The 13,497-nt window shown below is 42.7% G+C and overlaps 1 protein-coding gene across 10 annotated transcripts in view; it reads right to left on the minus strand.

Annotated features, from left to right (window-relative positions):
• The window catches only part of DIP2A (disco interacting protein 2 homolog A), a 118,174-nt gene that overhangs the window by 63,364 nt on the left and 41,313 nt on the right, over positions 1 to 13,497 (minus strand). For 5 of the 10 annotated variants that reach the window (XM_045501033.1, XM_045501031.1, XM_045501038.1 and 2 more), the window contains 3 exons: positions 9,290 to 9,409; positions 7,691 to 7,921; positions 3,741 to 3,872 (listed from right to left, as the gene is read on the minus strand). In XM_045501033.1, coding sequence (XP_045356989.1) covers positions 3,741 to 3,872; positions 7,691 to 7,921; positions 9,290 to 9,409 — 483 coding nt within the window. The remainder of the gene's footprint in view (positions 1 to 3,740; positions 3,873 to 7,690; positions 7,922 to 9,289; positions 9,410 to 13,497) is intronic. The other 5 variants (XM_045501032.1, XM_045501034.1, XM_045501035.1 and 2 more) reach the window with 3 other exon arrangements.

Raw genomic sequence — 13,497 nt, forward strand, 5'->3', positions numbered from 1 at the left:
TTGGCTCAGGTCATGATCTCACAGTTTATGAGACTGAACCTCGCACTGGGCTCTGCACTGACAGCATGGAGCCTGCTTGGATTCTCTCTCTTTCTCTGTCCCTCCCCCACTCACACACATGCTCTTTCACTCAAAAAATAAATAAATAAATAAATAATAAACAATGTTAGCAAATCAAATCCTGAATATAGAAAAAATATGCATGATAACCAAGTAGGGTTTATCCTAGGAATATAACTTTGGTTTAACATTCAAAAATCAATGAAATTTACTACATTAATGAAATTTACTAAAAACTACAAAAGAAAAACCACACATGAGTTTAATAGATGAAAATAAAATCATTTAACTAAAGCCATGATAAAAATTTTCAGGAAATCAGGAAAAAAAGGGAGCTTCCTAATGAAGAGCACCCACAGCTAACATCATAATTCAAACATGAAAAAGTGGATGCCTTCCCCCCACAGTTGGAAACAAGGCAAGTCACATCCACTTTCAACATCTCTTATTGACACAACTGGAAATCTTACACACATTGCAATATAGCCAGAAAAATAAATGTTCCTAAAGGCAAAAAATTTGCAAAGAAAAGTAAAAATCTATTCATAGACAAAAATGGTCAAACATATAGAATCTTAAGGAATCTACCAAAAAAATTACTGGAACTAATAAAAGGACAACATACAAAAACCAAATGCATTTCTATAGACTAGTAATAAACAACTGAAAAAAAATTTTAAATACTATTTATAATAGTGTCCAAAATACTATTTGGGAATAATCTTAACAAAATAGGTACAATACCTGTATAATGAAGGCTACAAAACAATGCTGGAAAAGTTTTTAAGAGCCAAATAAATGGAGAGATATACTGTATTTATCAACTGAAATATATACTATTAAGATTCCAATTCTCTCTGATCTACAGTCAGTAAAATATCAGTCAAAATCCTTCAGGAATTTTGGTAGAAACAAACAAACAGATTTAAAAATATATATTCAAATGCAAAGGAGCTGAAATGGCCAAAGCAAATTTTAAAATGAAAAGCAGAGTTTGAAGACAAACTGCATGATATCAAGCTTTGTTATAAAAGCACAGTAACCATGATGGTGTGGTACTGGCATAAGGATGGACAAACACAGCCACAGGGCAGGAAAGAGAGCCAGGAACAGATCTCTCTCAGATATGGTCTACCGATTCTCATTAAAGACGCAAAGGAGCTCAGTGGGGAAAGACGGGGCTTTAGAACACACAAGGCCAGAACACTGGACACCCACATGCAAACGTGAGAACTCTGACTCATACCTTGTACTTAGACTAAAATTAACTCAAAATGGATCATAGATCTACATGTAAAACCTAAAGCTATAAAATTCTAGGAGAAAACATAGAAAACCTTTATGACTTTGGGTTAGGAAAATATATCTTAGATATGACATAAAAGTACGATCTATAAAAGAAAACACAGGTAAACTGGACTTCATAAAAATTAGTAACTTCTACTCTTTGAGAGTCACTGTTAAGAGAATGAAAAAAAAAAAAAAAAAAGCCATAGGCTGCGAGAAAATCCAAAGTATATACCTGATAAAGAACTTGAATCCAGAACATATAAAGAATTCTCAAAACTTACTAAGAAAACATCACATTAAAAAAAAATAAGCAAAAGATCTGAACAGACGCTTCTAAAAAGACACACAGATGGCAAACAAACACATGAAGAGATGCCCCACTTCCTCAGTGTTTAGGGAGATGCTAATTAACACGACAAGCAGACACCTCCACACACCTGGAAGGGTGGTTCAGATTAACAAGCCAAGAATCCCAGGGGCAGGCAAAGATGTAGCGGAGCCAGAAGTCTCATCACCCGTGATGGGAATGTGAAATGGTACAACCACTTTGGAAATCCGTTTGGCAATTTCTTAGAAAGTTAAGCATATGATCCAGTCATTCTATTCCTAAGTATTGACCCAAAACAAATGAAAGCATACTTCTACACAAAAACTTGTATAAGAATATTCATAGCAGCTTTATTTGTAATAGCCAGAAACTGGAGGCAACCCAAATATCCATCAATAGGTGGACAGATAAAGTGTGGTACATCCGTGAAATGAAACACTACTTATCAGTAAAAGGAACAAACTACTGAAACATCCAAGAACATGAATGAATCTCAAAATACTTATGTAGAGTAGCAGAAGCCACATAACAAAGAGTAAAAACTGCATGATTCTATTTCTGTAAAATTCCAGAAAATGCAAATTAATTTATAGTGTCAGAAAATAAATCAGTGTTGCCTAAAGCATGGGGGAAGCCAAACTGGGTAGAAGGGAGGTATTACAAAGGGACACAAGGAAACTTTTAGGAATGCTGGGTGTATGTGTTCACTATCTTGATCACAAGAATGGTTTCACAGGTATACATACATCTTAAAACACAAAATTAGGGATGCCTGGGTGGCTCAGTCGACTAAGCGTCCAACTCTTGATCCCAGTACAGGTCATGATCACGATTTGTGAGTCTGAGCCCCGTGTTGGGCTCTGCACTGACAGCATGGAGTCTACTTGGGATTCTCTCTCTCCCTCTCTCTCTGCCCCTTCCCCACCTTGTTCTCTCTCTCCCTCTGTCTCTCTCTCCCCCCACTCGAAATAAATAAACTTAAAAAAAATTTTTTAATAGTAAAACTTATAAAATTGCATGCTTCAAATATGTGCAGTTGATCACATGTCAGTTATAACTCAACTAAGCTCTTGAACTTTTAAAAAATATAATCAAATAAAAAAAATCTACGTAACCAATAGCCGGCTTCATGTTGACTCAGTATTTTCCTGTTGCATCTGGATAAGGAGGTAAAAGACCTTGACAAAATTTGATCTGCCACTTAGGAGTATCCAAACACACATTAAAGCCTTAGATCTAAGATCGTCTGAAGTTTCCTGCAATTCAAATCTGATACATTGGGGAAAAAAAAAAACTTCACATGATTTGGATAAAAGACACTGGAAACTATTTCAAAAGGAAATGGTATAAATGAGGATGCTGTGAAGATCAAGGCCTTTCTGGCCTGCACGTCTGAAACCCTGACTGCTGCTGTGCCCATTTCTCCGACTGTGCACACAGGGGGCACAGGCACTGGTGTGTCAGGGGCAGGGTGCTCTCACACTAAGGCCACACGGAGTCCCACAAAGAGGCTGCCCATGGTCTCCCGTTTTCCTCCTGTTTTATAGACCCAAACTCCTTGTGGATCCAGTTTAAATGTGGAGGTTTTCTTCTCCCTACTCTTCTTCCCTCTCTGCCCAATTCCAGGGACTCACAACTATTTCTCCCCATGATGCTCCCTGTAATCACAGCCACCACACAAACTGGCCTCAGTTCACACGTGCTGAAGGACTGTAACTAGTGGCTGGCTCAAGCTTGCTAAAGCAAATTTTTTTTTTTTTTAATTTTTTTTTTCAATGTTTATTTATTTTTGGGACAGAGAGAGACAGAGCATGAACGGGGGAGGGGCAGAGAGAGAGGGAGACACCGAATCGGAAACAGGCTCCAGGCTCTGAGCCATCAGCCCAGAGCCCGACGCGGGGCTCGAACTCACGGACCGCGAGATCGTGACCTGGCTGAAGTCGGTCGCTTAACCGACTGCGCCACCCAGGCGCCCCTAAAGCAAATTCACTAAAGCGAGGCTCACTCCCTGAAGAGAAAGACTGTACTCTGCTGTCCACAGGAGAAAGAGAGGCGTGCTCACCACCCGCAGTTTCCAGGACGCTGCCGCTGTAGCCCCGAGGGACGCCTCTCACAGAAGCCAGCTGCGGACGCTCACAGTGCGGAAGCTCCACAAGACCCGTGGTGACATCAGGAGGGGCAGAGGGCAGATCTGCTTTGGAAAAACAAACCCCAAATAAAAGTGGCTATTGATTCGAAAGTGTATTGAGTTGCTCTTTAAACCGCAGTGAACTAAAGCTTCACTAGCTGAGCTGAAAGCAAGGAGTGTGGTATTCTGATTAATTTTGTTTTTTTCTGGTTGACTAAGACAAAACGGGACCCTGTGAACCCTGAGCTCCCAGACGTGGCCCATAGGAGGCTGTGTCACGTGGGCTGCTGGGTTCTCAAAGGGATCACGGCCAGAACTCCCGACGACAGTGCTCTGACAGGGCAGGTGAGACTGCCTTTCACAGGACTGAGTTAGTTAGAAATTTCAATGAAGCAGAAACACATTTCAAATCAATTGTCATTGGATCATTTTTGTTGTATTATGAAAAAAATAGCCAGGTTCCAGAAACTATCCCCAACTCCCCCAAAAAGTATGTTGGATGCCACAAAGACACAAGACCTTTACAGGCTCCAAAGAATAAGCCTACAAAGATAAAAATTATCCCCTGCCAGATCAACACATCTCACTATTAGGAGTATTCAGTCAAGTTCTCAGAGCAGAAGGTGTTAACATCATGGTTAAAGACAAATGACATTAAACTGCAGAAATGTTTAAAATCACTCCTTCTATTGTCTGAACGCACATTTTGGGGTTAAATCTTTATCATATGGCACATGTATCTGTCGGAACACTGGTTGACTACGGGCTGCTGAGGCGTGACCGTGAGTGTGGCACCTGCACTAGGGCCATCGGGACAGACACGCGGTCCATTTGGGCTTGCAACGTGTGCTCCTGCGACCGCAGGCCCCACTCTGGTGCTTCTGACATCTCAATTCCTACCGCTTACCTATCACTTCATTTCCCAGGCAGAATGCAAACTAAAATCTTTTTTTAAATATATAGAAAGATGAAATTATATGGAAACAAAACCCAAACTCACTATTTACACAGCAGAAAACACCATTCGGAAAAATCTAATTTAATGACAGAGTTGTCACAACCCTTGAAAAAGCATGATGTTGATGAAATTAGCATTTTAAAGTTTGCCTATCACAAAGTTCTTTCCATGTAGAAAGAAATTTCCCTACCCTTCCATGTCTAGCAAAAAGAATAAATGATTCTAACAATATTCATGAAGAAAGGCATTAATGGTAATCTCAACTACAAAGCAGTTGTAAAATCGCTACATAAAAATAAACAAACATTCAAAATAAAAATCAACTACTATAGTGGCGCCTGGGTGACTCAGTCGGCTGAGCGTCAGACTTCGGCTCAGTTCACGATCTCACGGCCTGTGAGTTCGAGCCCCGCGTCAGGCTCTGTGCGGACAGCTCAGAGCCTGGAGCCTGCTTCAGATTCTGTGTCTCCCTCTCTCTCTGCCCCTCCCCTGCTCGTGCTCTGTCTCTCTCTCTCTCTCTCTCTCTCTCAAAAATAAACATTAACAAAATTTTTTTTAAATGAACTACAACTGGAAATACTACTTCTAAATATAGGTATTTATAGCTGTGCCCCAATGTTTTATGGATTTGACTTCCTTACTTTAAAATTGAAGATGATATATTTTTTACAAATTACCTTAACCTAATATATTGTCCCTCAAGTGTACCTAATACATTCTTCTTCTTTTTGTATCACTTTCCTTAGCCCAACTGAAGAATTCTCCAGTGCTAAAAACTAAAAGGATGATTTTTTTTTTTTTTCAACATTTATTTATTTTTGGGACAGAGAGAGACAGAGCATGAACGGGGGAGGGGCAGAGAGAGAGGGAGACACAGAATCGGAAACAGGCTCCAGGCTCTGAGCCATCAGCCCAGAGCCTGACGCGGGGCTCGAACTCACGGACCGCGAGATCGTGACCTGGCTGAAGTCAGACGCTTAACCGACTGCGCCACCCAGGCGCCCCAAGGATGATTTTTATAATAAGGAGAGGGAAGGTAAGTATTTTCAGATTTAGGAACTCAAGTCAACTATATCCAGTGAACATTTAGCATATGAAGGCTATAATCCGCAGTTAAGATTTTTAAAATTTATAAGAATTGATCACATAATGTACATGAGAGGCCATGTGAATGGGATGGGAGAAAAGAGGGTCGCAGCCACACCTGCCGAAGCCAGGGGTCCTCCATCCACAGCCGAAACACATCTCCACAGAAACCTTCACACCTGGGCCTTTCACAGAACACACACTCCTTACAGCTAAGTGCTTTGTTAAAAGACCCCACACAACCGCGGGGAAGTCAAGGGCTGCCCAGTTACACACTGTGAACTGTGGCCAGTTTCTCATGCTAGATACGCTTTCATCTCCAACCCACCAGGAAGCAGGGTTTCCAACAGCTCGGCAATGGCTAATACAGTTTTACCTTCCTCCACCATCTCACGGAGAACAGAGATCAGGTAGCAGAAATAAGGTGAAAGAACATTCAAAAACGACTGTTTTTCTCACATTGGAGATATCTGTGTATTTCCAGTAAGTCAAAGCACTGTGACAGAGAAAAAAACGTATCCGTGCGAAACCTGTTTTAGAAGCTATCCCCTGAAAACCTGCCTGAGGAAGGGTGAGCAGTGAGCACTAGGCCTCCACAGGGCATCTAGGAGAGCTGCAGGAACAGCCGGGGCCGGCTGTTTCCCAAAGGGGCCTTTTCTGGAGCCCCAGCTGCTGCCACCCAGTGACCTCAGCAGCCGCCTGCCTGTGTGCCGGAAGCAGGATGAGGTGTCGTGGGTTCTCATGGAAGGCTACGTCACGGTTATAAGACACAAGCTCAACAGAAATGTGCAGGTTTCCTGCACTGATGCAACAAATAAAAAGTGAAGAGCGTCGGTGATGTGTCCACAGATGATGCTGAGATGCCATCCAATTTACTCCCAGCCCAGCCCAATGACCAAGACTTCACACCAAGGCAGCTCAGGCTCTGAGCCCACACCTGCTGGAAGGGGAGGGGGATGGTTGTTCAGCCTACAGGACCCCACCGAAAACAGCAGCCTGTCATGGGTGCATGGCTGTTGCACCATTCCAGTTTTAGCAGAACAGCTAACAGCAAAGAAAATGAATAGGAATCAAGAAAACTTTATCAGCCCTGGCTTCACCGCTAGGCCAGCTGTGTGAGCCCAGGCAAGTTACAATCTTTCTGTCTTCCTTCCATATCTAGAAAAGAGGGGGGCTGAGAAGGGTTGAGAAGTTAACTGCGACAATACTGACGGCACCACGTGAGGAATATACTGTTGTTAAGGTACGAGCTGCGCACGCCAGCTCACATCCAACCAACCATGCTAATGTTGTTGTCTAGAAAACAGGGTTTCAAATGAGGAAAGGTCTGCAGTTGTTCCTTTCTAAGATTGATGTCATTGAAAGACTTGGATGACTTAGAAAAGATCTACACATCTGTACGATTTAGCTTTGCCTGACCTCTCTTTTCAGGTTGAGGGGCTAACTTGGTATGTGGAGGAAGAAAGGCCAGACCATGATCGCAGCCCCAGGCCCCTGCCCCAGAGGCAACCGACGGCTCCACAGCTGTGCACACAAGGCAAAGAGCAAAGGCAGAGACAATGTAGTGGCAGCGGGCTAAGGGTGGCTATCAGGAACAAGCATAAGGACCATCCACCCTACACCTGCCAAAAGGTGGAGACACGACGTCAAGAAACACCGCCACCTCTGGAACCTGTGGGGAAGCCAACGCACCACAGGGTCTGGGATCACCAAACCACAGAAGCATCAAGAACTGCTTTTGTTACCAAAAAGACATTTCCAGATGAAAAAAGAGAAGGTGGGTCTTGATGGGCGCAGGGGCACCCCTGTCCTGGAGGGGCCGCGGCAGCTCGTTACTGACCTATGTGGGCGTGGGCCACGGGGCCTGTGAGCGTGGCGGCGGCGGCACTGGGAGCAGCGGCGGGTCTCCCTCCCGGGTGAGATGAGGTGGAGGATGCAGAGGATGAGGTGGACGAGCCCTGAATGACCCGGTCGAGCCAGGGCTCGACGTTGGAATGGCTCTGGAGCGGAGTGGAGGTAAGTCGCCCGGGTCGCCGTAAAGAGCCCTCATCTTCTGAGGCAGATGACGTGTCTGTGGTTAAAATAATGACGACAGGCATAATGTAGGGATGAGTTGGGGAGGGGGGTGGAGTCCCCACACTGGCACCTGAGTCTCCCAGGCCAGCACGTGGCAAGCTCCGCTATGCCCTGCACCTGCACCGCTCTGCCCTGCCTGGCCAAGGGGTCAGCTCAGCCCTCGTCTGCCCGACTGTAAGATCCAAGGAGCCCTACCTGGGAAACTGGTTTCTCGACCCCAGCTTCCCCAAGAGGAATGTCCGGGGGCACCGCACGCTGGGAGTGGCTTCAGCTCATTCCTTGGTGGGGTCCCAAATATCAAAGAAGAGCCCAAGTGTCGAGTGCCCATCTGAGTGAACACCCCACACAACCTTCACACATGGCCCAGGTCAGTGCAGTGGTGATGGGGCCTCACTCCGTCCATCTGCACCCTCTTAGGGGCAGCAACAATGAGCTCTGGAAAGAATTCCTTCCCCAACACACCTGCTTCACTCAATAAAACTGCTCATAAAGGTTCTATCAAGTCACCTCAGCTGTGCATTTTATTATGGTTACACAACTATTAAAAAGTTTTTTAAAATTGGTTATTATCTATAATTATGTTTGGTAGAAACATGTGACAGCTATTTCTAGAATTTTTTTTCAACAATTTGAACTTTTTCTTTTCTGTAGAAAGGAAGTGTTACCAAAACCACTAAATTATCCTATATCTCTGGTGTGTTTGGTTTTCACCATGTCATCAAACCAAAAACTCGTGTTGCCAGTTTCACGACTTAAAGAACAACAGAGGTGGCAGAAGGCGCCACACAACTGCCCACACCTGGTGCAGTTTACCAACACTGCTGCTGAAGAGAAACTCCAGGTGAAAGTTTTCATTTCTAATGGTAATGACAACAAAACAATAATAGAAGAAATGTTTTAAATCCTCCGAATTGTCCTATACTCTCCCATTTAAGGCCTGGTAATGATATAGTAAATAATCATTAATAAGATGAAAATAATTTTACAATTCTTTAAATCAGGGAACTTTAGTATTCTAGTAAGTGTTTATTTTAGGTTCCCCTCTTTACTTAAAGGCACAAATAGTGCTCGCTTCGGCAGCACATATACTAAAAGGCACAAATAGCATCTTAGTAAAAGAATTAAAATACACCCAAAAGTCCTATAGAAAACAAGTACCGATTTGGGTACAAGCCATACTGTGTAGACCACAGATTTTCAGTAAGGAATGTTGCACACATGCAAACGTTTTTAATCTCCAGTTTTTCCAAATCTTTACTGCATACAGGTCAGGAGGATACTCCAACTCAAGGGGAAAGGAAGGTGATGACACCAGGGCTGTGTCACATCTACAGAAGCCATTCCCAACACGGTCTATCAATACCTGGAGGTGTGTACGTCTCCACCGACGAGTGGACAAGAACCGAACGTCTTTTTGAAGGCATAGGCATCTTCCTCTCCTTGTATTTGGCCAAAGCTGCTTGCACCGCTTCAGTGTGAACATCTATGTAAAAACAAGAGCAGTAAAGACACTTTCTACAAGATTGCTTATGAAGTGACAAAATTAAGCTTCATATTCTTATTTGTTTTCACTGAGTGTGAAAGAGACACATAAGCCTGGCCTATGACATCAGTCCTAGATTCCTTTAAATGTTCCTTTATTTGTAGATTTGGACCCACATAAATATTTTTGTAGTTATAAATCAAAACTATATAAAAAAAGAAATGCCCTAATTAAAAACACAATGAAACAAACCTAAACGCGTCTCCAGTTGTTGGCCTCAACTATTACAAGGGACTTCAAAGCAGTTAGACTGTTTAGCCTGTTCCTCTAGAGCTAGCTACTAAGCAGCAACACATGAGAAATATCAAAACTCCTTCTGCAATCACACTGTGAGGCTATTGGCCCTGGGAACCAAGACACTCATGAGGAAGAAGATCCAAACACAGAGAAGCAGTGAGGTAGTTCTGCAGTCGTGAATCTGAATGGAAATGTGGCATTTTGTCTTTAACGATAATGCTGCAGACTGTCCAATAAAAATGTCTAGAAACAGTGCCAGCCCATTAGCAATGAGTAACCCTTGCCCCCAGAACGTGGCCTTCAAATACCATGTTCCCTCAAGGACGCCGAGACACGACAGAGTGTAGGGCAGGGGCAGGAAATGCACAGATGAGCCTGAAGCATCTTGTTGCAACAGCCAGTGGGGACTTGGTCAAATAGCTCAGGTGGCCATGGAGCCAATCTAAAGATGTTCCCGATGGCTAAGGATGGAACATTTTGAACATCAACAAGGATAAATGCTAGAATACACAATACAAATACAAATACAACACTAAAAAAACAAAAACAAAAACAAAAACAAAAAACCCAGAAAGGAAGCCAAAAAAATTTTTTTTTAATTTTTAAATGTTTATTTATTTTTGAGAGAGAGAGAGAGAGAGAGAGAGAGAGAGGCGGACAGAGTGCAAGCAGGGGAGGAGCAGAGAGAGAGGAAGGGAGATACAGAATCTGAAGCAGGCTCCAGGCTCTGAGCTGTCAGCACACAGCCCGAAGCGACGCTTGAATTCACACACCGTGAGATCATGACCCGAGCCGAAGTTGGACACTCAACCAACTGAGCCACCCAGGTGCCCCTCAAGAGGAAGCAAAATTAATCACCTGCCACTGGAGGATGCCAGCGACCCAACTCATTATTCTGAGGAGTAAATAAATGGAAAGAATTGGGTATTTATCCTGGTTCTCCTGTACCATGTAGCAAGCAAGGTGGAGTTTCTCTTTATGGAAGTACTCCAACCTCTGGGTGGAGGATGACAGAACCAGTTTCCCCATGCTGTGACCTCATGACTGCATGGATCTGGGAACTGGGTATCACTGGCCACCAGCATCCCAGGGAAGAGAATCAGGCATGCTGTCCTCCTGGTGGGAGAACACAGCACCATCTCTGAAGTCTTAGGGACAACTGAAAATCTAACCCGACCCTCAGGGAGCCTCGGAGGTGAGGACTCCACCACATAGGAGCTGCCAGACACACAGCAGTTTTTCCACAGACTGGAGGGAGGGGAAACACAAGCTAAGGAAGACTGAAAACACTATCCACCATTTGTGAAATGGACATCTTATTCGGATCCTGGGTTCAAACGGTTTCTAAAAAACCATGGGCATCTGGCTGGCTCAGTTGGTGGAGTGTGTGACTCTTGATGTTGGGGTTGAGTTCAGGCCCCACGTTGGGCATAGAGCTTACTTAAAAAATTTTTATATAAAAATAAAAAATTTAAAAAAGCCATATGAACATTTGGATATTTGATATTAATGAATTATTGTTATTTTGTGACAATGGTTTTTATCTTAAGAGACACAAGGACATGATCCTTTCCAGAGACAGACCAAGAATATAATGACATCTAAAAGAAATAAATGTAATCTCTGAGATTTGCTTCAAAATCATGTGGGAAAGGAGGAAGTGGATGAGGTGTGGATAAATGAATCAAGACTGAACATGGCTGGGGCTGTGCCTCTGACAATGAGTCCAGGGGGCTATTACACTAGAAAGTACACTTTTGTACATGTTTATATTTTTCTCCAAAAAAATATTTTTAAAATGTTTAAAAATCTTACAGTGAAATGGCCCATAGGGTGCTAATCAGGAAAGATGAAAAATTTGCACCTACATGTATTAAAATAAAATTTAAACATCAGAGGCGCCTCGGTGGCTCAGTTGGTTAAGTATCTAACTCTTGATTTCGGCCCAGATCATGATTCCAGGGTTGTGGGATCAAGCCCCATGTCAAGCTCTGCACGGGGTGTGGAGCCTGCTTGAAATTCTCACCCCCGTCTCTCTCTCTGCCCCTCCCTCGCTTACTCACTTGCACTCTCTCTAAACAAAAATTAAAAATTAAAAAAAATTTACAAACATCAAAGACAAGACAATTGTGTAAGCTTCCGGGGAAAAAGAGTAAATCATCTTAGAAGGATCAAGAGATAGACTCACATTACTCAACAGTGACCACTGGGTACAAAAAGGCAACATGGTATTGAAGAAAAATGTGTTGAGCCTAGAATTTTATACTTAGCCAAATTATCATTTATTTTTTTTTTAATTTTGTTAATGTTTATTTATTTATGAGAAAGAGAGACAGAGACAAAGTGTGAGCGGGGGAGGAGCAGAGAGAGAGGGAGACACAGAATTGGAAGCAGGCTCCAGGCTCTGAGCTGTGAGCATAGAGCCCGACGGGGGGCTCGAACTCACAGACCATGAGATCATGACCTGAGCCAAAGTCAGACACTCAACCAACTGAGACGCCCAGGCTATCATTTAAACATAAGTCTAATAAAAATATTCCCAGACATAAAAAGGTGCTTGAGAGAGACAAATCCAGGAGTCCCTGCAACAGATATGGCAGTGACTATGAGCATGCACTTTAAACTCTATTGTAGTCTTAGAAACAAACACAATCACAAGCACAGATAAAACAACACAGACCTAAAAATCTACACAATATCAGCACAACAGGGGTCTAAGCCTAGTAATCTAAGAAGCTCAACAAACTCCAAGAAACATAAAACTACATAAGCCGAGCCACCGCATAATCAAATCACTCAAAACCAGCAACAGAAAAATCTTAAAAGGGCCAGAGGAAAAGAAGTCACATTACAGACAAAGGAACAACAATAAGGAACAAAACTTGGAGGAAGAACACTATTGATTTCAACAATTACTATTAAGCTATAATCATCGAGAGCAGGGTTTCACCATAAAAGTAAACGACTACATCAACAGAACAGAAGAGAGTCCAGAAACAGGATCACACATGAACGTGCAGCTGCTTCTGGACGGGGGAACAAAGGCAGTGTCTTCTTGACAAATGGTGGGAGCAACAAGATGTGCATATGCAGAAAAAATGAGCTGTGATCCATACCTTGAACTAATACTAAAATTAACTAAAATATTAAAACATAAAAGTAGAAAACTTCTAGAAGAAAACAGAGGTGACAATCTTTGTGACCTTGGGTGAGGCAAAGATTTCTTAGATACAAAAACAAAAGCCCTATCCATTAAAAAAAAAAGCTGATAAGTTGTATTTCATTAAAATTAAAAACTTCTGGAGACATCCGGCTAGCTCAGGCAGTGTAGTGTGCGACACTGGATCTCAGGGTTGTGGGTTCAAGCCCTATGTTGGGCACAGAGATTACTTAAAATCTTTAAAAAAAAAAAAAATTAAAACCTAAAATGAACTACTGGGACCTCATCAAAATAAAAGGCTTCTGCACAGCAAAGGAAACAATCACCAAAACTAAACGGCAACCGAAAGAATGGGAGAAGATATTTGCAAATGACATATCAGTTAAAAGGTTAGTATCGAAAATCTATAAAGAACTTATCAAACTCAACACCCAGGAAATGAATAATCCAGTGAAGAAATGGGCAAAAGACACAAATAGACACTTTTCCGAAGAAGACATCCAGAGGGCTAACAGACACATGAAAAAATGCTCAACATCACTCATCATCAGAGAAATACAAATCAAAACCACGATGAGATACCACATCACACCTGTCAGAATGGCTACCATTAACCCTAGCAACAAGAGAT

The sequence above is a fragment of the Leopardus geoffroyi genome, chromosome C2, assembly GCF_018350155.1.
Source record: "Leopardus geoffroyi isolate Oge1 chromosome C2, O.geoffroyi_Oge1_pat1.0, whole genome shotgun sequence".
In the NCBI taxonomy this organism is placed as follows: Eukaryota; Metazoa; Chordata; class Mammalia; order Carnivora; family Felidae; genus Leopardus; species Leopardus geoffroyi.